Raw genomic sequence first — 23,539 nt, forward strand, 5'->3', positions numbered from 1 at the left:
GTCGTTCGTGCATACATACTCTGCATCCTTGCGCTCTGCGCCAAAGCCTCAATGCTCGCACACCGGTTTAGTGCGCTTCTGGTAGTTGGCACGATCATCCGACCACTGCCTCACCGCGATCAACCAGCGACATCCACACCTTGGGGACTGTCATATTTAGCCACGTACGACAATGCTTCTTCATTGCAAGACGGATCAAGACGCATACAATGTGCGCAGCGTACAGAGCACTTGGGCCAACGGCGCGTCCCGGTTGCAAATCGCTTCCTTGTACATTTGCTTGAAGACGCTGCTGCGCGCTTTGACGCTCTTGGTCGCACACGGCGCGCGCACGAGGCGGAGGAGGTAGTTCTGGACGCCTTCGAGGATGCTCGGAGCGACAGTCGCCAAGGTCGTCCGGTCGTCGAGCGACAAGCGGTGGCTTTTCGAGTACGCTTCGTACGTGTTGAGGAGCACGAGCAGTGCATGTTCAATGTCTTCGGCCTACGACCCCACTCAACGACGACTTGAGAGACAAGAGGACACGTCTACCTTGTCCGAGGCTGCGTACAACGCTGCGAGTTCTTGGTGGATGATGACAAACGTCTTGCCGACGTCGACAACGCCAAAGTACAAGAGAGCCTTCTCGTAGTGGCGTCGCGCCAGCTCCATCTTGGTGCGGGTCGTCGCGTCGAGCTTCCCGACCAGCTGCCGGCTGTAGAAGGACGCCATTTGGTAGTGCGTCGAGGCCACTTGGCGCGCGTCGTTGATCTCGAGGTACAGATGCAGCGCCTTGTTGAACTTGGCAGCGATATTCGCCTCCACGTCGCTGTGCACGGGTGCGTTCAAGCTCAAGCGCACGGCCCAGACGAGGTACGTGAGTGCGAGCTCGCCCGTGACTTTGGCGTGGACTTCGTTCGCGCGCGACGCTTTCAAGAGCGCGTGGGCTTTGGTGCAGAGACCGATCGCCTTGGCGTAGTGCTCGTCCTGGCGGCCATCCGCGTCGGCCAAAATCTTGTGCAAGTTGGCCAAGTTGGCACACAGCAGCGCCGCGTTCGCTCCATCTACGCACCTTAGCATCGTCGAGGCCACCGAGATGACGTACTACCTTCGATGGCTTCAAAGAGAAGACTGCCGCCTTCAAACCACAGGTAGGCTTGCTGCAAGTCCTTCCGCGCCAAGAAGAACTTGCCTCTCTCGTTCGCGGCGTTTCCGAGCTTCTTCATGAGCACACTACGCTCAGAACGCTAAGATGTGACCGCATTTAAGGCATCGCCTACAAGTAGTGTTCGGCGTTGACGGGTGGCGAGAGCGCGGCCAGGTAGGCAAAGAACGACAGGTTCGTCGTCGCGTCCAGAAGCGGTCGGTGGGTTTCCACGAGCGCACCAAACACCGTCGGTGCAAAGGCCTGCTGCAGGAAGGTCATTGTTGACGGCCGAACCGCGGACGTGAGGAGTTGGTAGGTGAGCGCGACGGCGGGTGCGAGATCGCCGAGGCGCTGGCTGCTCGCGAGGTCGCCAAGGGCCTCGAGCACATGTGCGCGGACCTCAAGCACGCTGTAGAGCGACTTGAGGAACGTTTTCGACTTGGCGTGACCGACGCCACCAAAATCAAGGTCGTCGAGGAACGTCTGGAAGAACGCAATCGAGTCGACGGGCGCGAGCGGCGTCGGTGGCGGGAGTGCATCAACGCGAAGGAACCCACAGGCGTCGTGGAGGCTTCGCAAAGCATCGGCGGCCGCGTGGTTCTCCATGTACACGGCGGCGAGATGCAGCGCCGTCGATGCATGCTTGAGTTGGAGTCGACTCACTTCTTCTTCCATAAAGAGACCCACTGCATCCTCATCATCGTCATCGTCATCGTCGTCATCACCGTGGGCATCCGCCTCGTCTTGCGCATCATCATGACGTCCGTCTCCCCGAGGCAGCGGCGACGAGAGAAGAGTCTCGGAGAGCGGAAGACCGCCTTTGGACGCGGCTGTGGCGTCCTTCTCAGCAAAGTAGTCGGCAACGCAGCTCTCGAGAACGCGAATGCTCTGCTGCAAGTGCAGCTTGGCTTGGCGGAGGAGCGCGGCCTTCTCGCTGGCGCTGCTGCTCTCGTCGAGTTCGCGGAGGTACGTATCTGCCATTTGCTCGGCGACCGACGCCGAGATCGAGTCTTGCGCGCGGGACCCGCCGTGGTCCCGACGAAGCTCCTTGAGGAGCTCGAGGCACGTGCCGAGGAGCTCGCGCTGTCGGTGCCGCAGCCGCGTCTGCAGCGCCGGCGCTTCGAACGCCGACGAGATGAGCCGCGCGGCGCGCGAGGCAAAGCGGTAGCAGAGCATCGCCATCATGTACTTCCACTTTCTTTGCTGGCCGCGCGCGAGCAGGCGTACGTCGTAGAGGCGAAGGGAAAAGTCGCCTTCGGCCCGGTACAGCCAGTACGTGCCGTTGGCTTCCGAGCAATTGTGCTACATCCCATGGCATCAACGAATGCATGGAAGACAACTTGTCCTTACTTGCAGAAACTTGAAGAGCATCGTCGCATTGAGGTTGACGTCGTGGATGTCAAAGAGAGGCGTCGACGAGCCGTTGAGGTACGGAATGTCGCGCGTCTCGACGAGCTGGTACCCGCGCACGTGGCCTTTCGAGTGCATGCAAATGGCCAATTCGGGAATGTTGGCAATCTACCCCTGTCGCATGATGGACAAGTTGTCTATAATCGACAGGACGTACGACGTTGTCGAGGTAGTAGTCGAGGACGGTGCACAGCGAGAGATCCTGGTCGGCGTCATGGAGCTTGAGCGACACGGATGGGTGCTCCTTGTTGCTGAAGAGCTGCACGTCGCTGCCGAGCAACTAGGCACACAGTAATATCAATCCAAAATGACCTCATTGGAGAGGACAATAATGTACATACTGTACATACCATTTGCATGTCGTGAAACTTCCACTTCAAAATGCGCTGGAACGCAGGGACGACGTTGGGCAGCGGCGAAGACGACGCATGTGACGACGTCTTGTCATCCTCTTCGGCCGCGTCGTCGTCCAATGGAGGCCGATGCAAGGCCGACAGCCCCGGCTGAGGTTGCTTCTTGCGCCTGGCCCGTCGCTTCTTCTCCTTGGCCGAGAGCTTGGCCTTGGACGGCTTGGCCTTGGGCTCGACCGAGACAGTGGGGGCAAACTCATCGTCGTCGGCCTCGGGCGGTGGCAGCGCCAGCGTGCTTTGGTAGATGAAGTTCTCGAACAGCGCCGGGTCCTGCTCGAGAAGCGGCGCGCTATGGCCGATGCGGAGCACCTCGTTGCACTCGTCAAAGCCCTTCGGAAGGTCCGTCTCGTCGACATCGCCGTCGACGACGAGCGTGTTGCCCACGCGGTGGATCGCAAGCGAGACGCGGCTGCGCGAGTACGGCAGCTTGAAGAGCGTCTTGATGCTCTCGGCGGGTCCGAGGAAGTGCACGTCGGGCATGTCCTTGGGTGACGTCCCGCCCGGAGATGGTAGGTCGTCCGATGCGGTCGACGGCGCCGAGGCGCCTGGCATCGAACGGTACGGCGTCGTCGTCTCGGGCAGGCCGTACTCGTAGCCGCAGCCGGCGAGCTCGACGCGCCCGTGATGGAGACGCAGTGACATCTGTGGCTGGCGAGGCGTGCGCAGCGGCAGCTGCAGCTGCTGGAGGTACGCTTGGTGCACGCGGCGCTCTTTGGCGGTGGGTGACAAGTTCAAGTCCGTGTCTTTTTCGAGCTGCTTGAATCGGACGGCCGGTGATGGCACGAGGACGAGCCCCGTCTCCGCCGTCGAGGCCATGACCGCGTCGCTTCCTTCGATCAGCTGCGTGTCCGAGGTGAACTCGATGACGCCCGCATCGTCGTCCATCTGCTGCTGCTGCTCTGTCGCTCCGACCGACACGTTGTGTGCGCCAAAAGAGCTTGTCTGGGGCGTTAAAAACACGCAACTTGTACTTGATTTTGCTATTCGGTGTCAAGCGTCGCGCTATCGCACCCAAAGATCGCAGTGGGCACTTGTCGATACGCAGCTTCCATCGACACCTCGACAAGGCGCTTCAAGGCGAGTTGGGGAGCGTTGCGAATATGCAATGATTCGAGTTCATTGACGTGGAGGTACGGGTAAGAAGGCCATGGAAGGTGTTGAAGACGGTGTTTTTAGCCTTGATAGAATGCAACCTGCTGCGGCCAATTCGGATAAGATCGCCACGGACGCAGCGTATCCGGACAACCGGATCCACAAAGATACCGAAATGGCAGCCGAGGAGCCGGTCGCCCAGGCCGCGCCCGACACGGCCATGACGGACGTGAGCATGACCGGCGCGCCGCCGAGCCCTACGAAGGAGAGGATGGCTACCGAGGGCCAGGGCGATGTCCAAGGCGGTAGACCTCTGGAGGGCCATGACGAAGCCTCGACAGGTAGACGTCTGGAGGGCGATGCTTGCACCATCATCGAGCCAGCGACGAACGATGATACGTACGACGTGCGCTTGGTCAAGGACCAATATGGCCTCGGCATCTACTTTACTCGCAGCGACGAGATGGCGGTCGTGGACCAGCACGTACCATTTTACAAGCTGCCGTCCGGCCTCCCAGGCCCCGGCGAAGCCAGCGGGCGCATCAAGCCCGGCGATGTCCTCGAGTTCATCGATGGGCTCGATATTCGGGCGCAGCCGTTTGAATCAACCTTAGAAGCACTCCGCAACCTCGCACTCGGCTCGGTGACGTTGAGCTTTCGATCGCCTGCCTACTTGCCGCTGATCGAAACACCCCTCGTCGAGGCAGCCGAGGCCGCCGTCACGCTCGAGGAGCGCAATCAATGGCTCGAGAACGAGCTCGCGCGAGAGCGCAAGTGCCGCGCGCTCGCAGACAAGAAGGTGCTCCTCTACCGCGAAGAGGTGCTGCGCTTGAGCCAAGTCAACCTCGAGCTGCGCACGGCGATGGCCAAGGACGAGGCCAAGAAGCGCGCGGCCAACGACTTTCTCGCGTGTACACACCTCATGCTATGATCGTCGTCCATGTCGACTGCTCTTGCCCTCTGATGAAATTATTTAACATGCGTAATCCAGAGCTCCTTCTGTCGCAGTGTACTGGGGCACCATCACAGTGCAGCGTCGAGGGTTCTGGTCACAGACGACGCGTGCTGCATCGCTCGCCCTTCACGCGCTGCGATCGTGCTGCCAGCGCGATGCCAGGAACGACGCTTGTGCCGGGGCTGCCTCGCCCGTCGCCGACCCGCCGATGGTATCGCGAGCCCACGCCGAGCCCACGCCGAGCCCATACACCTACGCCATGCACCTACGCCGCCTTGTGCCCCAGCCGCGATCCCATGACGCGCCGGCGCTTGCGACGTCGTCGCGACCGTGGCACTCAACGCTTACGAAACAGTGCGAGCCGCTTACGAAACACTTGACCACCTTGAACTTGGCTCGGGTCTGGGTGGTCTTTTTAATCCTATTTTGTATTAAAAACGGTTGCAATATAACGCCGTCGTACCACAACAATATACAAATGCGAGGTGAAAATAGAAAAATGAGAAAAAAGGATGGGCTGTTTTTATGCACAAAGATGTATAAAACGACCGATGGGACCTTGGCTCGAAGATCTGCGGCCAAAGACGCAGCTTGCATTATTTCCCGAGGAAGAGCAGCAGCACGATGAAGGTCCTCCGCCCGACGACGCCCGCGCTCGCCCGCGCCTTTAGCTCTGGCTACGTGCAGAAGACCGTGATCCCGACGTACCACTTCCAGAAGTCGCTCATGCGCCTGCCTGTGCCCAAGCTCGAGGACACGCTCAACCGGTACCTTCTCGCGGTGCAGCCGGTCGTGTCACCCGACGAGTTCAAGGCAACGCAGCGCGAGGTCGAGGCCTTCCGCACGGGCCTCGGGCCGCAGCTCCACGACGCCTTGGTAGCCCGCGACAAGGCGTCACCGGAAACGAGCTACATCAACAAGTGGTGGTTCGAGATGTACGTGCGTGACCGCCAGCCCGTTGCGATCAACGTCAACCCGCAGGTACAGATGCCTCTGCCTTGACCATGTCTCAATGCGTCTATAGATCAAGATCAAGGACGACCCGAACCCGGCCAAGAACACGCAGAACCAGCGCGCGGCGTCGCTCATTGCGTCGTCGGTTCGCTTCTTCCGCACGCTGCGCGACAAGCAGCTCGAGCCTGATGTCTTCCACACCAAGCCGCAGCACTCGAAGACGGCGCTCTTTAACAACGTCATGAAGATGCTGCCCGAGGCCATCTCGTTCTACGGCGCCGCCGCCGTCGGCGCCTACCCGCTCGACATGAGCCAGTACAAGAACCTCTTCCAGTCGACGCGCGTCCCTGGCATTGGCGAGGACTCGCTCCAGGTCTTCCCCGACTCGAAGCACATTGTCGTCCAGCGCGGCAGCGATTTCTTCAAGTTTGACGTGCTCAAGGCCGATGGCACCGCGGTCGCGGACGCCGAGATCCTCGCGCAGATCGACGCCATCCTGGCGACGCCGGCCAACTTGACGACGAACGGCCTGGGTCTTATGACGACGCTCGGTCGTGACGAGTGGGCCAATGCCCGCGCCCACCTGATTGCATCGGGCACCAACAACGCCGCGAGCCTCCGCGACATCGACAGCGCGCTCTTCATGGTACATGCCATCCTCTTCTCCGCCCCTCGTCCTCTGACGATGAGGATATTTGCTAGGTGACGCTCGAGCACGCGGCGCCCGAGTCGGACCGCGATATCTCCCGCACGTTCCTCACGGGCAACGGCAGCAACCATTGGTTTGACAAGAGCTTCCAGCTCTTGGTGGCGGCCAACGGCAAGGCGTCGGTGAACTTTGAGCACTCGTGGGGTGACGGCGTCGCCGTGCTCCGGTACCTTAACGAGATGTACACGGACAGCGTGAAGCACAACCCGCTTCCAGTGGGCGAGCGGTCGGCGACGGCCTCCCCGCTGTCGTTCACGTTCTCGGACGAAACGAAAGCGACGCTGGCCAAGGCCCATGCGACGTACGAGGCGTGGACGAAGCGGCTGCTCATCGAGACCGTCGAGACGCCAGTGACCAAGGCGATTGGCGCGACCCATGGCATTGGCACGGACGGTGTCATGCAGATGGCGATCCAGCTCGCGCACTTTCGGCTGCATGGCCACTTTGTTTCGACGTACGAGAGCGCGAGCACGGCCGCCTTCAAGCACGGCCGCACCGAGACGATCCGGTCATGCACGAACGAGGCGGTCGCCTTTTGCACGGCGATGGAAAACGCGTCGGTCTCGGTCGGCGACCAAGCGTCGGCGCTCCGGTCGGCTGTCAAGAAGCACAGTGAGCTCACGAAGAACGGCGTGATGGGCCAGGGCTGCGACCGCCACCTCTTTGGTTTGCGCAAGATGGCCGAGATCGAGGGCCTCGAGCTCCCGGGCTTGTACACGCTGCCGTCGTACCAGACGATGAGCCACATTATCCTCTCGACGAGCACGCTGTCGAGCCCCAACTTGGACGGCGGCAGCTTTGGCCCGGTCAACGAGGACTGCTACGGCATCGGCTACGGCATCGAGTCCATTGGCTCCATGTTCCAGCTCGCGAGTTACCGCCACGACCTCGGCGACATGCGCGACCTCCTCGCCAAGAGCGTCCAAGACATTGAGGCCGTGCTCGTGGCGACCAAGAAGTAAGAACTCTAATGTTAGATAGTACTGTCGTTTGTCAATGATGATGGAAAGATTGTCCAATGCTTCTTGACACGCATGCATCATCCAAGTCTGCGGATCGACGTCTTATCGATGACGAGCGTTTCAATTTTGGCCAATCAGAGTCCAGATGGGATCCGGCGGTCGTGACGTGGCAGCTGCAAATGGCTCCTTGGATCCGACGCCACGAGAGCGTCCCACAGAGACGTTGACGTGACCAAATACTAGCATCGAAGGACCTCATAGACGACAGGTGGTGCGTCCGTCGTGTGCGAGGAGCCTCCCGACAGAGCAGCTTGCTAGCGACAAGGTACAGCTGCATCGCTACGCTGCTACGGATATGGGAGTTCCCTGTCGTCGACTACGTACTTGGTGTGATCGCATCGAGGCGACCCGCATGTGCTACCGCAGTTGAATGCATCCAGGTGCTACAAGAGCTGTCCTCCGAGCGAGGAAGAAATCGAGCCCGTAGAAGTCCTGCTTCCGTGCTGCAAGTTGGCATGCGACGTCCTTGGATGTGGAAGGAGCTAGAGTTGTTTTCGCTGCCAAAGGAACGTGACGAACGCTTCGCAGTTGGCATTGCTCACCAGTGTACGTCGCGGACGGTCAGCAAAGAAGCGCGCGCGCAGCTCATTTCCTTGCACCGACGCCACGTCACCGCACGCGCCACGATCTCCGCGTTCGAGCCGAGGAGATGTGGGAGTCTATCGTCATCAAGATCTTCGAACGATGCGTCAACCGAAATAGCTTCCAGCCACAACACCCGCATCCACGGAGATGGCCTTTCCTGCTGCCCCAATAGCGTCGTTGACATATTGAGTCTTGTTGATGACCTCACACCAATTCGATCTGGCTCGTCGAGGTCGACGCAGCGGTCGTTGCCATCGATGCGGAACAGACCAGGTTGCTTGAAGTTACTTGGCTGGGTAAAGTAGCTTTGCATGCCCAGACAAGCAGCAAGGTAGGGGCACCCCCTCCCCCGGTACGATCGCAAAGCAAAGGATCTGCTAAGGGCCCATTGGATCCATCAAGCGCGAGCGTGCAGCCGCCGCGTGGCGCCACGCCCAATCGTCGACGGGTCGAGATACCGGCAAATGCTTCCACGCTTGCCATCCCACGTCCGTGCGGTCGTATAGCTACTGGCCTCTGGCGTCTTGGCCAGCTGTCTCGTCCACGCGCCGCGCACCAATGGCTGGTGATAGTCCTACGTCATCAGATGCGCATGGTAGCCACGATGAAGCTGCTGCTTTGAGCTCGCATTCGAGCGTCGCAGCGTTGGCTAGCTTGAGATGGGCACAGAATTCGGCACGGCCAGAGGCCCGGGTGGGGGCCATGCGATACAAGTCTTGGGGTCCAGGGCCCTTCGTAATGGGACCCGGCGCGTTTCATTGGTTCGTAATTTCATCGCGGAATGGGATTGGCTAAAAAACCGTGCAACCTGGGTCTCGGCCAGATGACGCTCGGGGTTCGGTTCGACACATCGCCTCCCAAGTCCCGCACCTCGTCCGAGGACCTCTTCGCCGCCCGTCCGCTCTCGCCGCCTGGGTCTCATGAATCCCGTCACGTCTCTGACCGCATCGGCCTCGGCCGCGGTCCTGCTCGGGAAGCTTGGGAACCTCAAGCGGCCACAGACACCCGTCGTCGACAAGACGAATCCATTCATCGGGTACTTCCACAAGGGCTCGGCGCCGCCACCGCCGCCGCACCGGCTGCACCACGCGCCGCGCCCAAAGCATGCGCCCAACAAGCAGTACCACGCCCACCAGCGCTTCGCCGAGTATCTGAGCACGTCGTCGTCGCGCCACTACGAGCCCAAGAGCACAAACAACAAGCACCACACGAACAACGCCCGCAGCAAGTTGCTTGAGCAGCACTCGACCACGTCGTCGACGACCAGCACGGCGCCATCGTCGGCGTCGCCTTCGCCCATGCTGGACGCGCCCTTCTCCCGCCGCAACAGCAGCGTCGACCTTGCCCGCGCCGGCGACCGGCCCGTCGCCCCGGCGCCGTTGACGACGCTCCCGTACTTTGCCGCGCGCTTCAACCAAGACTTCAAGTCGTTGCGCGTCTTGGGGCAAGGCGGCCAAGGGTGCGTGACCGAGGTCGAGAGCAAGCTCGACCACAAGCGGTATGCCATCAAGAAGGTGCGTGTTCAGGCGACGACGGACGGCCGCGAGAAGAACCGCCACCTGACGCAGGTAGCACATGCGCTCCATCATCATCACTGTAGCCTCATGCGTCGGCGGTAGAGTCTCCGTGAGGTGCACTTGATGGCCAACCTGCCGCGCCACCCCAACATTGTGCGCTACTACACGTCATGGCTCGAAGACGAGGCCGACGACGCGGTCGCGCCAAGCGTCGACGACGACGACGAAGCGTCCATGGCCTCGGAAGAGTTCCTCTCGTACGACGACGCCGGTAGCTCGTGCGGCTTTGAGTTCGAGTCGGCCGAAGACTTGATGGCCGAGCCAGCCGCGAGCGTCGAAGCGCCGACCAAGGCGCGGTCGTCGTCGCCCTCGATCAACCTCTTTATCCAAGTACGACATCCTCTGTCAGCGTACGGTACCATGCACTTGACGCTAGATGGAGCTCTGCAAGCAAACCGAGTCGATCTCGAACCTCGCGTCCTGGCTGCGCTCCAACAGCGACGACCGGGTCAAAACGAGCTCGGGACATGCGATGGCGATGCAGCTCTTCACCGACGTGGTCCGCGGTGTCAAGCACATCCACGCGTTTGGTGTCATCCACCGCGACATCAAGCCCGACAACATTTTCCTCCAGAACGGTGTCGCCAAGATCGGCGACTTTGGGCTCTCCAAGCACATGCACGAAGCGACCTCGGTCGACGACAGTAATGGCTTCTCGCCGTCGCCGTCGCTCAGCGAGAGCCCGACGACGAGAACGAGTCACACGACGGCGCTCGGCACGTTTTTGTACGCGTCGCCCGAGCAAGTCGGCCGCGGCCAAGTGCCCAAATCGACCTTTTACTCGGAAAAGGTAGAACGACCTGGATGTGCTCTTGATATCTTGATACAAAAGATGGCTCACGAGACGCTAGTCGGACATTTTTGCCCTTGGCGTCATGCTGCTCGAGCTCTGCTCGTCCTTCTCGACCATCATGGAGCGCGTCCAGGTGCTCACGGCGGTGCGCCACGGTGTTGTGCCGGCGGCGGCGCAGAAGGCCTTTCCGCTCGAGATGGGCTTGGTGGCCAAGATGACGGCCTTGGACCCGCGCGATCGGTACGTCCATTCGTGCTGCTGCTCGCTGGTCATGCGGAAGTGTGTGTGCTGCTAGACCCTCGGCCGAAGACATCTTTTACGCCCTCTCGCCGACGTGGGGTGGTGTCTTCCAAGCCCTCCAGGACAAGGTGACGAAGAAGATTGCCTGCCATATATGTGTGGTCTCACGTCTCGTTGTTTGTAGCCGTGGATGCAGCTCGACTCGCTCGCCGCTTAAGGTCGATGGTAATGCAAGCAGTTGCTCGCAGCACCATTTGAGACAAGAGACACACGGGATGCAAAACACAAGATTATACGGAGGATCGAAGTGGGGGCTTTATGCGTCGGCACGCGCACGCTTGAGGCTCCATGCTTGCGCGGCCTGGAGGAGCTTGAGGTTGGACTGCGCCTTCTCGTCGTCGGGGAAGAGGTAATCCGTGTACTCTTCGAGGCCGAGCTCCGAGCCGTCGTCGGCGTACGCCATGCGCTGCTTCTGGACGCGGCGCGGCATCTTCTTCCGGACGGCTTGGGCGGTCGCAGTCGTCCCGCTCGCGTCTTCCATCTCGAGCCACGCATCGAGGAGCGTGACGCGCTCTTCGTTCTTCTCGTCCTCCTTGAGGTTGTTGTACGCGCGCTGGTAGACATCCCGCGCCATCTCCACATCTTGGGTCGCTTCAAACTGCGCAAAGCTGATCCAGACCTTGACGTGCTTGGTGCGTTCGAGGAGGCGCTCGTAGAGCTCGCGCGTCTTGTCCAACTCGCTCAGTTCCGTCTCAAAGTCGATGAACGCCTTCCAGATCATCTCGGGCTTGTCCAGCAGCGTCTGGTTGACTGCGAGCTCGTAAATCGCACGGGCGCGGCTCACTTCGCCGACAGTCTTCTCCATGTCGGCGAACGCCTTCCACGCGACGCAGTTGTGCGGCGCGTGGAGGAGCCACTTTTCGTACAAAATGCGACACCGGTCGACCTCGCCCATCATCCATTCGAGGCCAATGTAGCTCCGGTAGAGCTTGGGCGTCGGGCACCGGCCAAGGGCCTCGCCGAGGACGCGGCGGCAACCGCTCACGTCGCGTTGGCGGAGGTAAAACTTGGCAAACAAAACCCACATCTTGGAGAAGGTAAAGGTCGCATGCGGCAACAACGCAAGGCACTGCTCGTACACCTGGCGCGCCTCGTCCTTCGAGTCGGCGACGAGCTCCATGTACACTGCGTACTTGATCCAGAGGAAGATGTACCGCCGCCAGTAGACCTTCTCCGCGATCGGCGGCACGTTGGCGATCGCGCGCTCGTACACCTCGCGCACCGTGCCTTCCGTGCCTTCGTTCTCTTCGAGCGTTGCGTACTCGAACCACGCGTCGTAGTCGAGCGGGTTGGCAGCGATCTGCGTCTCGTAGTGCACGCGGCGCTTGGCGACGACGACGTCGTCGATGCGCTTGCGGTCGCCGTGCTGCTTCTCAAAGCTGATGAACGCATTGTAGAGCCCGACGGCGTCGTCTTTCTCGAGCTTGTCGAGCGCGTACTTGAAGATCGCGCGGGCGCGCTCCATTTCCTTGCAGCGCTCTTCAAAGGCGGCGAAGGCGATGTACACCTTCTCGGAGCGCTCGTCGTCGCGGAGCTCGACAAGCGCGCGTTCGTAGATGGCGCGGGCGCGCGCAAGGTCCTTGCCTTTTTCTTCCCACATGGCAAACTTGAGGTACGCGCGCTCGGCGATGTGGCACATGAGGTAGCGCTCGTAGATGGCGCGGGCGCGCGCCCGCTCGTTCGCACGCGTCTCGAGCTTGATGTAGCTGTACCACGCCTGGTCGTCCGGCATCCACTCCATCCAGCGCTCAAAGATCGCGCGGGCCGCGTCCAAGTTGCCAATCATCTCTTCCATGAAGGCGTACTTGTACCAGAACTGGGCCACGCGCGGATGCAAGGTCACGGCGCGGTCCCAGATGTTGCGCGCGTGGTTCACAAACTTGTTCTTCATCTCCATCTCGGCGTACTTGAGCCAGAGCGAGTGGTTCTTGTAGTCGACGTCCAGCGCGCGCTCGTAGATCGACCGCGCCCGCTCAAACTCGCGCTGCGACTCTTCCCACTGCGCGTACTTGATCCAGTTGCCCATGTGCTCGCGCTGGCGGCGAATCGTGTCTTCAAACGTCTTGCGCTTGCTCATGCGGTACTCATCGAGCTCCTCTTCGTCCTCGATCTTCCGCCGGCCGATCCGACCGGGCGCCTCCTTGCGCTCTTGGGCCTCGCGCAGGATCTGCTCGGCCGTGATCTGGATCGGCGCCGGCGCGCGGTTCTTGACGACGCTCTTCTTCCCGCTCATGCTGCTAGCGACCACTCCCGGGTCCGCACAAAAGTCCGCTGCCAGCTATTTTATTATTATTATAACGCACCACGTTTAACCGTGTTAAACGCGTTCAACGCCACAATGCTATGTGCACGCCTCTTTCCGGATACAGCAAACATCGCCGGATAGCGCACTGTATTGTTCACACGGGATTTTCACATTATTGCTGTTCACACGTGCTTTTCACAGCGTTTCTCACGGCTGGATTTGCCACGTGAAGAACGCGAAAAACGTGAAGAACGTGCGTGGCCTGTCCGCTGGCGTGAGCTGCGCTGCATGATAATTTTTTGGCTCCTTTTGGCTCCCACGATCCGAGCACGGCCGCTGTCAAGAATGGCCTGTCATAAAGCCTCGGCGTACCATACAGTGTATGAAATACACTGTACCGACAGGCCGGCATACAGACTGGCAATCATTCATGCGGGCGAACGATGTCGATCAAGCGCTGAAGACGCTGCGTGTCCATGCACGGAATCCGTTGGCACCTGCGTGCAGCTCCTGCCGGCAGTTGCGGCGCACTCTGTCCCTTTGCAAACGAGTCTGATTCTACCATCCTTGCTGCCGTACGAGGCACCCGCTAGATGCTAGATATATGGACAGCGCCTAGCGCCTGAGCCTCTGCTGCCGTTCTGCAGGCTGGCAACGGGATGGGAAAGCCTCGTGCTCGGACGCCATGACAAGCATGCCGTGTGGCGGTGACGGCTGTGTGAAAAAGTTGAGACCAACTGGTCAGCGTACGGTGTACGCTTCGCCGTTGAGACAGGAAGCGGCAATTGCCAAAGATCGGCAACTGCGAGCTCAACTGCGTCACAAGCAATGGTCACAAGCCGTCAATAGCAACCTTGGTGACGCTGGTGTGCATCGCCGCTTCTGGCGTTCGAGCTACTCGCAGGAAGCGACAACCATGGGACGACCTCGTACTTTCGCGCCAGCTACTTTCGAACGGGATGATCGAAGAGTTCCGGATACGGTGATGGGATGCCGGATACGAAAAAGGCCAGAATGGTTCGGGCCAATCACCGTCGCTGCCGGGAAATAGTTTGCTGAATCGCATCCCAAAACCTTGAAGTGCCCACCGATCATTTTCACTTGGATTTCACACGTGGAAAAGGCAAATTTGCCGGTCTTAAATTCGGCATTTCCGGCCGCCACGTTCGCCTTCAACTAACAGGAAGGAAGCAGAGCCTCGACAATAATGGCGTGTGCATCTCGGCGAGTACTGTGCACGACGAGTCATTACGTGCGTACGACATGGCTGCCACGCCCGGCGCTGCCCATCAGCCGCATCACTACCGGTACCAGCATGTCATTCCTGATGTGCCGAAATTAATCCAGGTGGAGCACGCAACTTTTGTGAAGGACGCTGATACGAGGTAGGTGATGGATGCGACTACTAGCCAGGACCGTCCGTTGTACGTCACGACTCGGCTACACGGGTGCTAGGCGCAAGCGCCTCTTGGCCTTTCTTTCCGGTGTATAAATCGGCACCCGAATGGACCGTGTCTGCGCAAAAAACCAGGTTCGCTCGCGCGCTGCCGCGACATGGCGCCCATGCATGGTCGCATCGAGCGGCCGTCGTGGATAGCAACCGCCAGCAGCTCCATGTCGCTCTGTACGTGGGCGTCGTTGCCGTGTGTAGGGTATTTGCGGCATGTGCCACCTCTTATTGCCTTTCCCACCATTTCCCACGCGTGAACGACTGGATAAAAAAACACGGTGCTTCGTTTCATGGCGGATTGCGAGCAGCTGGCCCAATTCCGCTTATCGACAGGAAGAGGCGAAGATCAGCAGCATGTACGGCCAGTTTTCGGCCCATCGGTCTTACAGCCTCGCGCCAGCCAAGGCCGTCCTCGCGGACGCGCCGGCCAAGGCCAAGGACCCGCTTGGCACGGCCAAGAAGCCGCCACCGTCCAAAGAGAAGAAGCGCGCGACGACCATCGACTACGAGATGACGGTCGGCGACGACGTCGCGCAGGCGTACCACGACGCGTCCGTCGCCATGGAGCTGCCACAGCCCTACGTCATGGAGCTCAACAAGAACTTTGTCGTCGTCGAAAACTGCGCCCAGCTCACGACGCTCCTCAGCGCGGCGCCCATCCGCGCCCAGCCGCTTGGGTACTATCGCACGTCCGACGGCTTTGACATGTACGTCGCTTCGTCCAAGCATATGCAGTTCGCGCTCACATGCTATGCGAATAGGTATGTCTTCGAGTGCACCCTCGGCGCAACGCCCGTCGAGAAGCGAAGGTACTTTCGACCCATCGCATCCTTGCGCTCACGGGTCGTCCTTGTAGCTGGAAGATCCATCGGCGGTACCGTCACTTTGACGCGTTCTTAACGCAGCTCAACACACTCGCGCCGTCGATGCGCTTCCCGTCCCTCTCGGGGTCGTATTTGCAGATGTTCCGCGCCAAGCAGTGCGCGGACCGCCTCGTCGAGCTCCACGCGTGGCTCGAGAAGGTCTTTGGGCTTCTCCAGGCCGCGCAGTCGCTGCCCGCGCCATCCAAGCACGCGAAGCTCTTCGTCTTGCTCTGCAGCTTTCTCTTTGCGGGCGCCAACACGCCGTACATTTCGTCGACCGCGCCGACGCTGGCGCTCCCGGCGTTTGCGTGGTCGTACCAGCAAGTCACGATCCGGCTCACGCAAACGCCGTTGTATCCGTCCAAGGTCCGGTCGTCCATCGAGTCGGACGCGGGCCTCGGGCTCCGTCTCGCGCCGGCGCATCGCGCGAAAGAAGAGACGGCGACGGTCTATCGCGGCGCGCTTCTGCAGGCCTTTTTGCGGCAGCAAGTCGACACGGACCTCCAGCACGTCCGGCTCGGGTCGCACCTCACGCACATCAACGGCGTCTCGGTCGAGGACGACGAGTTTGCTTCGATCCTCTTCCAATTGCGCTCGATGGCGCGTCCGATGCAGCTCACGTTTCGCTTTGACCCGCGCCCGTACCGCTTTGAAGACGACGACCTGCCGGAGCGCGACAGGCTCTCGAGCCTCGCGACCAGCGACCGCGCCAACTCGGTCTACATGGCGGGTGGCTCCATGGACGTGACCGAGCCGCAGACGCCCATGCGCGTCTTCGAGTCGGTCTTCTCGGACGCCTTTGGCCGCAAGCGCACGGATACGATCCAGCTCCCCGACGATGTCAACGAAGAGGTCGAGAGCAACCAAGATGACGTGATCGAGTCCTGGGACGACGTCGGTGGCTTTGTCATGGACACGATCTCCCACGGGTACTTTTTCGCCAAGCTGCACGCCAAGGCCAAGCCGACGGGTACACGTCGCCGCCGTCATCGTCGACAAGTTGTCTCATTTTGACGTAGATACGGCGTTCGCCACCGGCATCTGGAGCACGGCCGCCGGCCCGATGAGCGTGCAGTTTACAGGGTGCCGACTGCGCGGCAAGGACGCCGTGTACCTCTCGGCCACGCCCATGGTAGGAGTGTCTGGGCGTGTCTCACGTACTATCTAAACTTGTATAGCTCTTCAACGCGCCCGAGCCGAAGAACCCGTACGACCTGGTCGAGCCAGAAATGCAAATATGTCATCACGTTCTGTAGGCCACGCAAGCAAGAGCGCCGTCTTGAGCGCGGCATGGTGCTCACGGCCGTCAACAAGGAGTCGACGTTTGGCCGGTCGTTCAAGGACGTTCTCAAGCTCGTCGAGTCCGCGTCGCAGCCGACAGCATTGACATTTCGCTGGTTTACGGGTAGGACACCACGAGACCTGTCTCGTAAATAGTCTCATGCGTGCGACGTGGATAGAATACAGTCTCTTTCTCGGGCCCAACTTGGACGCAGTGGACCAAACGCTCATCAACCGCCACATTCGCGACGACCCGACGCCGACGCCCATGGAGCTCAACTCGCTCCTCGAAGCGCAAGTACGTGCACTCGATACATTGATACCTTGATAGTTAGCCAAGGACCTGTAGGCCAAGATGTTTCGGAGCCTCCAGACCGCGCTCACGGAGAACGCGTCGCTGCGCAAGGACATGCAGGTCATCCAAGAGTCCAACCGACTCGTGCGGGAAGACCACGCGTCCGCGCTGACTGCGTACAAGGGCCTCTTGCGCGCGAACGAGCGGCTCGTGGAGCGCTGCCAGGCGCTGCAGTACGCGCTCGAAGACGTGCATCTGGATGTGCAGCAGACCGCGAAAGAGCGTCGCGCCGCCGAAGCCGCTGCCGAAGCCGCTGCCGCGTCGCTGAGCTCGCACTTGGAGAAGGCGCGCGTCGACTCGCTCCACTACCTAAAGGCCCACGAGGCGCGGTGCCTCGCCGAGTGCAACAAGTCGATCGAGGTCGCCAAGCGCGTGGCCGAGGCCAAGACGAAGAAGCAGGTCGACGACGCAATTGCGGCGCTCCGCACGCAAACGAACGCCGCGATGCAGCGCCTCGTCGAGGAAAACGCCGACGAGATCGAGTTTCTCAACCAGCAGCTCGCGCTCTGGAAGCATCAAGTCGAGGTGCTCACCGAGTCGGACCGCCGGGAACACGCCGCCTCATCGTCCAAGCAGCCGAAGAAGAAAGCCCTCGAGGTACTCCTTTCTCCAACGACCTGCACGAATGCCAATAGGATGTGTAGATCCCAGAAGACACGTTGTTGCGGGAGATGGAGCAGCTGCATGCCCAAGACCGCCGCGCAGGGTCGCGCGTCCGGTCGGCCTCGAATGCAGACACAAACAACAACAGCAGCAGCAACAGCAATAGCTCGATTACCAAGGGCGGCAACAGTGCCAGTGCGGCAGTACCCAAGCCCTCGGTGTGGGACCGCGTCCTCGACTCGATGATTGGCGACTGAGTCACGTTGCTTTGATTTATTCACTTATCTAATATACCCTATCCACAATAACTTTTGGTTGGGCTCTCTCATCCACGACGGCATTGGCAGACACAAGAGAGAGTCTCATGACAATATTGTCGTCGAAAACGCAGTCTTTTTAGGCAATAAGTCCATCCACGACGAAGCTTGTTTACTGACTGCAGCGCCGACGACGAACGATCTACCGACTGTTTCGATTGACGCCACGTTGGCGGGTCTGGTGCCCAGAGCGCGCTACCGCCTCGTCCATGGAGCGGCTACTGTGTTAGGACAAGTGGCCGAGTCACGAATGGAGCCGCAGCCGACATGCTCGCTCGCTGCTACCGGTCGTGCGTTCAAAGGTATCGCAATATATAGAGAGAGGAGCGTCGAGTGATAAACCCGCTGTAGGAGCTGAAGAGTACGCGGGGAGCCTTCAAGACGAGTTGTGCGCCCGCGCCTGGCGTGTCCTCGTCCCTGACGTCGTACGAGTCTTTAGTGTCAATGGACGCTCGCTTCGTGGCTCGAATCTCCATGAAGTAGCTGGTCGAACGAAGTCGTCGTTGGATGTGCGAGTCGTCGGCTTCACGAGACACAATATCGCGAGAGGCAATCGACCGGCGAAGCCTGAAACCGTGTCGGTCAACACGACAACGGCTGCGACGAAATGGGCTCGCGGCTGCTGCGCGCTCTCCTTGTGTTTGGCAGCGCCGTTCTCGCGCACCGCAGCACCGTGTACTACCGCGACAGCACCAACACCCACCTCGTGGCGCGCGAGACTGACCAAACCAGGGTCGCGATCGGAGACGACCCCAGCTGGACAAAGCTGCTGGGCTTTACGGTGCACGAAGCCGGCGCGAGGTAATACCACGCGTTCCAGTGACGCTAAACCAAGTACTATGCAGACTCTACTGGTCGGACGGCAATGCGATCTGGCGCGCCAACCTCGACGGCAGTGATGGCCACGTAGCTCGGTCCTTCGCGCGTGGGTTGCATTTCGTGTCTGCGTAGATTTTCGTCGGCGCGATGGTGCAGGTGACGTGGACAGGCGCCAACTTTGGATTTGGCATCCACGACGTTGCGCTGCGTGTCGAAGGTGTGCCGTGCGTCCGCATCACGGCATGGTCGCGCACCCAAGTGACGTGCGTCATGGCGCGGCCAGCACGGACCGTGGCGTCGACAGCGAGCCTCGATCTTAGTGCTATAAGCATGACCACGTCCGCGGGCACGACCAATGGTGCGTGCCTCCATCGCCAGCACGACGTGAACGTATGGATTGATGATGCTTAGGTGTCCAAGCCAACTACGACAGCCTCGTCTTAACGCCGGGCCTGGCCATGCCCCTCGTGCAGTCCATTGCAACGCGCGTGACGCTCCTCAACCCGCACACGCTCGCCATCGACCACTACGATCCAAGCGCCCACTGGCTCGTCTTCTCGGACGACGCCAACGGCCGTGTTTACCGCGTCGACGTCCACTCGTACGCCATGGAAGACCTGCTAACCTCGGTACGCCGGTGGCATATCCTCCTCTTCCAACTGCCGAAACATGCGCAGGTGTGGGCGGTGCATGGCCTTGCGGTCGTCGGACCGTCCGTGTATTTTTCCGCCGAAGCCAACGGAACCATCGCGCGGCTCGACACGACGTCGGGCGCCGTGACGCCGGTTGTGTCGGGGCTACCGTCGCCGCGCGGGCTCTGTGTCGACGTTATGAACGTACGACTCCTACGTCGCCCAACAGCGCGACCATGTGATGCAACTAGACGACGCTGTATGTGGCTGCGAAAGGCGGTACGATATGGGCGGTCGCCAGCAGTGGCATGCCAGTGCATGGTCCGTCGCGCACGGCGCCAACCGTCGCGAGGCGCCTCCTGGCCGTGAGCTCGCTCGCGCGCCTCAATGGCATCGCGTTGAGCCATGATGGGTACGGTCGGAAGATTGACACACTTGGATCGTATCAATACAATGCGCGATAGTAGGCGCCTCTACTGGAGCGAGGCCAACACGAACGTTGTCGCGCGCACGTCGCTTGTGCAGCTGCGCCGCGAAGTGCTCTTCGGTGGCACACCGCAGTCGGTGCCGACCGGCGACGACACCAAGAAGGCCGAGGTCGCAGCCTGTTTTGGCGTCAAGTGGCACAAGGTGCCAAGCGACGACGTCGAGTAGAGTGCGCCGCGTTGTTAATTTAATGCATCCAACAAAATTGGAATCCATGCTGTGTGGATGATCTTCTCGGCTGAGATTGTGTGACTCTGCTCGAACTTCGAAGGGCAAAGAGGCAGCACGCGATGATCCTCGTGCCCTCGTCACGGTTCCATCGCTGTTTTTGTCGGTCCAAAATGCGCTCCATGATGCTATAACGCCATCAACTCTCGACACAGTCGGTGGTGCATGCGATACTTTCAAGTTGAAGCAAGTCGGTTTCATCGCCGCCATGACGTGGCAGCGCCGTGTCGCAGCAAATGCTACGCACCGCATCAGCGCGGTGACCGGTCGCGTGCGACAATAAATGCCAAGGGGTCTGTGCAAGCGCACGCCATGCGCCTGTCCACCAGGGCGACGAACGTTCTTCTCGTCGTTGCAGTGCCCTCGTGCTGGCTCCACCCCGCCGACCACCGACCACCACAACCACCACGCCCTGACCTCTCTCACATTGCAGTACGCCAAAGTTACATACTTCCAGGTACTACAGTCGCGTTATTCGGATCAACACGCTGCGTGTGCGAGAGCGGTGTGCGAGATGCTATTCAAGTAGCTTACGGAGCGGTGCCCAGAGCGAATCCCACTGCTTGCAGCGGCATCCTCCCAAGACGGCGACAATGTATGCACTTGAAGCCGCAGCCTGCCGTCGTACCGGTACAGGTGCGAGTTGCCGCTGTGCTTGATTACTGCCCACAGAATTGTACATCGACTTGGCGCTTCCGACGAATCATTTTTTGATTTGCACCAACCTCACAAGAGCATGTCGACACAAGTGGCGTCCCCGCGGTGCATCAGCCTCGTCTACTCGAACGAGCTCGTGAAAGCTCGCACCGACAGTGTCTTCCGAAGCATGCTCCAGCAGCTCTCCGAGAACGACGACGACGACCACAACACGCGTCTCCTCAAGAAGGCGTTGCAGTACCGGAAACGACCGCCGCACGTCAACGTCACCGTCTCGGATGATACGGAGGTCGCCTCTTGCTTTGGCGTTCGATGGCAAAAGATGTCGCCGTGAAGACCGCCGCGCCGTGTACCTAGGTTACCTATAATGTACGAATAGTAAGTTAGTTGAATGTTGAAAAGACGAGTGGTTCGCATCCAACATTGTCTTTAAACAGATATAATACACAGACATTCGCAATGTGCCAAGGGCATGCGTGGTGGCCCGCGCACTAGACGTCGATGCATACCGGTATGGTCCTCGTCTTGGACTGCTTGGACTGCCGAAGAAACGTCCATCCTCCCGGCTCCAAGTCAACACCAACGAGCGGGTGATTCGTCGGTCATTGCCAAGATTCAAGGGAAAAGATAAATTAATCTTGGGGGTAACTTTAAGCTCCTCTGTGACAGCAACGCGGTCATATTAAAATCGCTGACGTTACTGAAGCGATCCGCACCTTACAAACCGCACGTGTGCCGACTTGATTTCGCCTTGCAGTTGCTGTTGGTGCGTTCGAAATTCCCATCGTTCTCGTCAGCTAGTACGTCAGAATACAGTGTAGGGTTGCAGAACCCCGGGTTTCTCCTGCTTCATCCACGCACGGAAATGCCGAGCGAGCCAATCACATGCAGCAGATTTAACCCCACAGGCGTCCCGAGACGGTCGCCCGAGCTACTCGGCCTTTTCGATTGTATATGACACTTGTGTTCTACCAAGCACCATCGCTGTGCACCAAGTCCAGTGCATGTGACCAGTCAAAAACAAGGTAGGATGCGCTGCTATAAACTATTTTCGGGAGGTTCGCATCTCTTCGGACAATCGTTGTTGCTTCCAGCTTCAAGTGGCTGGCCGCTCGACGAAACTGCAGCGAATCAAATTGGCGGCCGCCACACCGCTGGTAAGATAAGCCAATGAGTTCCATCCGACGAGGTGCTTAACTCACCATACAACCTTACCTCCCGGCGTTGTGGCGGTGATCAAAGGAATCCATCCGGACCCCGCCAACGTCGTCACAATGCTAAGATAAGAATAGACCGTGATCCAAGCTCTGCGGCTGACCCCTCTTCCACGTTTTTAGACCTCGGTGACGAATCGAGTACGGAAGCACAGGTGTGTCACGGCCGCTCGAGTCCAATAAAGATCTTGTTTGATTGGTCAATAATGGTTAAAATTGACCAAGATACGCTTAGCCGCTCTCTCATTGGCTACAACCAAAGTTGAAGTTCCATGCCCCACGTGGCAGGTCCACAAACAGCAAAGCCGTCGCATCTTGTTCTTCTGTAGTTGCCGGGGGCGAGTGAGGCCCATGACGACACGCTGCGTAAAGTCCTTCGAGGCGTCGCGGCCGGCGGCAAAGCTGCGCAGGTTATCGAGGTTCTCAAGAGACGCCAGCGACCAGAGGTCGCGGTGCAGGGCAACGTGAGCTTGGTGCGGCCGAATTAGCGAGGCGCCTTAGACGGGGCGAAGAATCGGGCAACGTTGGGACGTCTTTCTTCAGGCGCAGCACGGTGCGTCGCAGGCGCTAGCGCTGGCGGGCAAGGATCTCGCTCAGTGGTACGCTGTCGCAACGCTCATAGAGCGCGACGTCGGCGAGCGTGTTCGGGTGAAAGATGCCGAAAGCCGATGCTCAGCTTGTTCTTGTCGTTGGAAATCAAGTCGTTGGAAATCAAGGGGATAAAACAACTTGTTTGATTCCCTTGTTGGAAATATACGCGCGTTTTCCATCATGGGAAGGTGAGATGACACCGCTCGTGGGGAAAGTTGATTAGCTGATTGCGTCCCACAACCAGGGTCGACGTAGCTGTCGCATATACCGGTTCCTCCAGTGCGACGCTCCAATCACCATATATTTGTGATGTCAAGAAGATTATGTGACGGGAGAGGTCTATAATTGGTAGACATGGACGATCTGGTCCGCACACCCACAATCTGGATGGTTGTGGACGCTCAAACCCCGTCCACGAGTCCCGCAAACAGGAAGGAGATTCGAGATATCATTTCTTGTTCGCCCATCTGTCCATCCTGCATCCCATCCAGGTCAAACCCAATGGGTCAAACCGACGTTTTGCCCACAGCGTTTGCATCCAGCGTTTTCAAAACAGTGTTTGCTGGCGCAGGTGGCCCACACCGGCGAGGTATAGGCGGCCCAGCTGCTGCACAAGCTGCCACGTGCGAGATTCGGCGGCCTTTGTCCCAAAATGCACCTTCGCGCCACTCAATCGTTGGCATTTTCCATTATGGACAGCATTCAAGTGCGAGAGGCGTGTGACCGGCGCACATGGATCCGCGACGGCGACCGCAGCTCGTGCAAGGAGTGCACCAAGGGCTTCTCGGTCACGCGGCGGCGGCACCACTGCCGCGTCTGCGGCGACATTGTGTGTCATAGCTGCAGCGCGACGGTCTACCTCCTC

At 59.7% G+C, this 23,539-nt stretch overlaps 9 protein-coding genes across 9 annotated transcripts; 6 read left to right on the forward strand and 3 right to left on the reverse strand.

Annotated features, from left to right (window-relative positions):
* Positions 1–195: 195 nt before the first annotated feature.
* SPRG_11109 (hypothetical protein) lies at positions 196–3,895 on the reverse strand (the record flags this gene model as incomplete). The annotated part of the gene is made up of 7 exons (XM_012350254.1): positions 2,887–3,895; positions 2,694–2,816; positions 2,477–2,644; positions 1,260–2,428; positions 1,088–1,212; positions 532–1,043; positions 196–483 (listed from the first exon to the last, which is right to left on the reverse strand). The coding sequence occupies exons 1-7, from the start codon at positions 3,829–3,831 to the stop codon at positions 196–198; spliced, it is 3,330 nt and encodes a 1,109-aa protein (XP_012205644.1). The 5' UTR covers positions 3,832–3,895.
* A 318-nt stretch (positions 3,896–4,213) lies between these two features.
* Positions 4,214–5,042, forward strand: SPRG_11110 (hypothetical protein; the record flags this gene model as incomplete). The annotated part of the gene is made up of 2 exons (XM_012350255.1): positions 4,214–4,379; positions 4,422–5,042. 2 exons carry the CDS (start codon positions 4,214–4,216, stop codon positions 4,967–4,969), a joined length of 714 nt encoding a protein of 237 aa, XP_012205645.1. The 3' UTR covers positions 4,970–5,042.
* A 544-nt stretch (positions 5,043–5,586) lies between these two features.
* Positions 5,587–7,656, forward strand: SPRG_11111 (hypothetical protein). Its single transcript, XM_012350256.1, has 3 exons — positions 5,587–5,974; positions 6,018–6,593; positions 6,650–7,656. Exons 1-3 carry the CDS (start codon positions 5,618–5,620, stop codon positions 7,616–7,618), a joined length of 1,902 nt encoding a protein of 633 aa, XP_012205646.1. The 5' UTR covers positions 5,587–5,617; the 3' UTR covers positions 7,619–7,656.
* Positions 7,657–8,160: 504 nt separating this feature from the next.
* On the reverse strand, positions 8,161–8,518 carry SPRG_11112 (hypothetical protein; the record flags this gene model as incomplete). Its single annotated transcript, XM_012350257.1, has 2 exons — positions 8,161–8,337; positions 8,474–8,518. The coding sequence occupies 2 exons, from the start codon at positions 8,516–8,518 to the stop codon at positions 8,161–8,163; spliced, it is 222 nt and encodes a 73-aa protein (XP_012205647.1).
* A 665-nt stretch (positions 8,519–9,183) lies between these two features.
* On the forward strand, positions 9,184–10,928 carry SPRG_11113 (PEK protein kinase; the record flags this gene model as incomplete). Its single annotated transcript, XM_012350258.1, has 4 exons — positions 9,184–9,831; positions 9,883–10,170; positions 10,217–10,630; positions 10,692–10,928. The coding sequence occupies 4 exons, from the start codon at positions 9,184–9,186 to the stop codon at positions 10,926–10,928; spliced, it is 1,587 nt and encodes a 528-aa protein (XP_012205648.1).
* Positions 10,929–11,145: 217 nt separating this feature from the next.
* Positions 11,146–13,204, reverse strand: SPRG_11114 (hypothetical protein). The gene has a single exon (XM_012350259.1). It carries the CDS (start codon positions 13,164–13,166, stop codon positions 11,190–11,192), a length of 1,977 nt encoding a protein of 658 aa, XP_012205649.1. The 5' UTR covers positions 13,167–13,204; the 3' UTR covers positions 11,146–11,189.
* Positions 13,205–14,948: 1,744 nt separating this feature from the next.
* On the forward strand, positions 14,949–17,987 carry SPRG_11115 (hypothetical protein; the record flags this gene model as incomplete). Its single annotated transcript, XM_012350260.1, has 9 exons — positions 14,949–15,335; positions 15,390–15,437; positions 15,485–16,461; positions 16,511–16,623; positions 16,670–16,698; positions 16,748–16,896; positions 16,952–17,070; positions 17,122–17,724; positions 17,772–17,987. Exons 1-9 carry the CDS (start codon positions 14,983–14,985, stop codon positions 17,985–17,987), a joined length of 2,607 nt encoding a protein of 868 aa, XP_012205650.1. The 5' UTR covers positions 14,949–14,982.
* A 667-nt stretch (positions 17,988–18,654) lies between these two features.
* Positions 18,655–20,152, forward strand: SPRG_11116 (hypothetical protein; the record flags this gene model as incomplete). The annotated part of the gene is made up of 6 exons (XM_012350261.1): positions 18,655–18,848; positions 18,893–18,953; positions 18,999–19,224; positions 19,278–19,702; positions 19,750–19,910; positions 19,966–20,152. The coding sequence occupies 6 exons, from the start codon at positions 18,655–18,657 to the stop codon at positions 20,150–20,152; spliced, it is 1,254 nt and encodes a 417-aa protein (XP_012205651.1).
* A 796-nt stretch (positions 20,153–20,948) lies between these two features.
* SPRG_11117 (hypothetical protein) lies at positions 20,949–21,226 on the forward strand (the record flags this gene model as incomplete). Its single annotated transcript, XM_012350262.1, has 2 exons — positions 20,949–21,158; positions 21,206–21,226. 2 exons carry the CDS (start codon positions 20,949–20,951, stop codon positions 21,224–21,226), a joined length of 231 nt encoding a protein of 76 aa, XP_012205652.1.
* Positions 21,227–23,539: the final 2,313 nt, after the last annotated feature.

Source organism: Saprolegnia parasitica (genome assembly GCF_000151545.1).
Source record: "Saprolegnia parasitica CBS 223.65 unplaced genomic scaffold supercont2.63, whole genome shotgun sequence".
Taxonomy (NCBI): domain Eukaryota; phylum Oomycota; class Saprolegniomycetes; order Saprolegniales; family Saprolegniaceae; genus Saprolegnia; species Saprolegnia parasitica.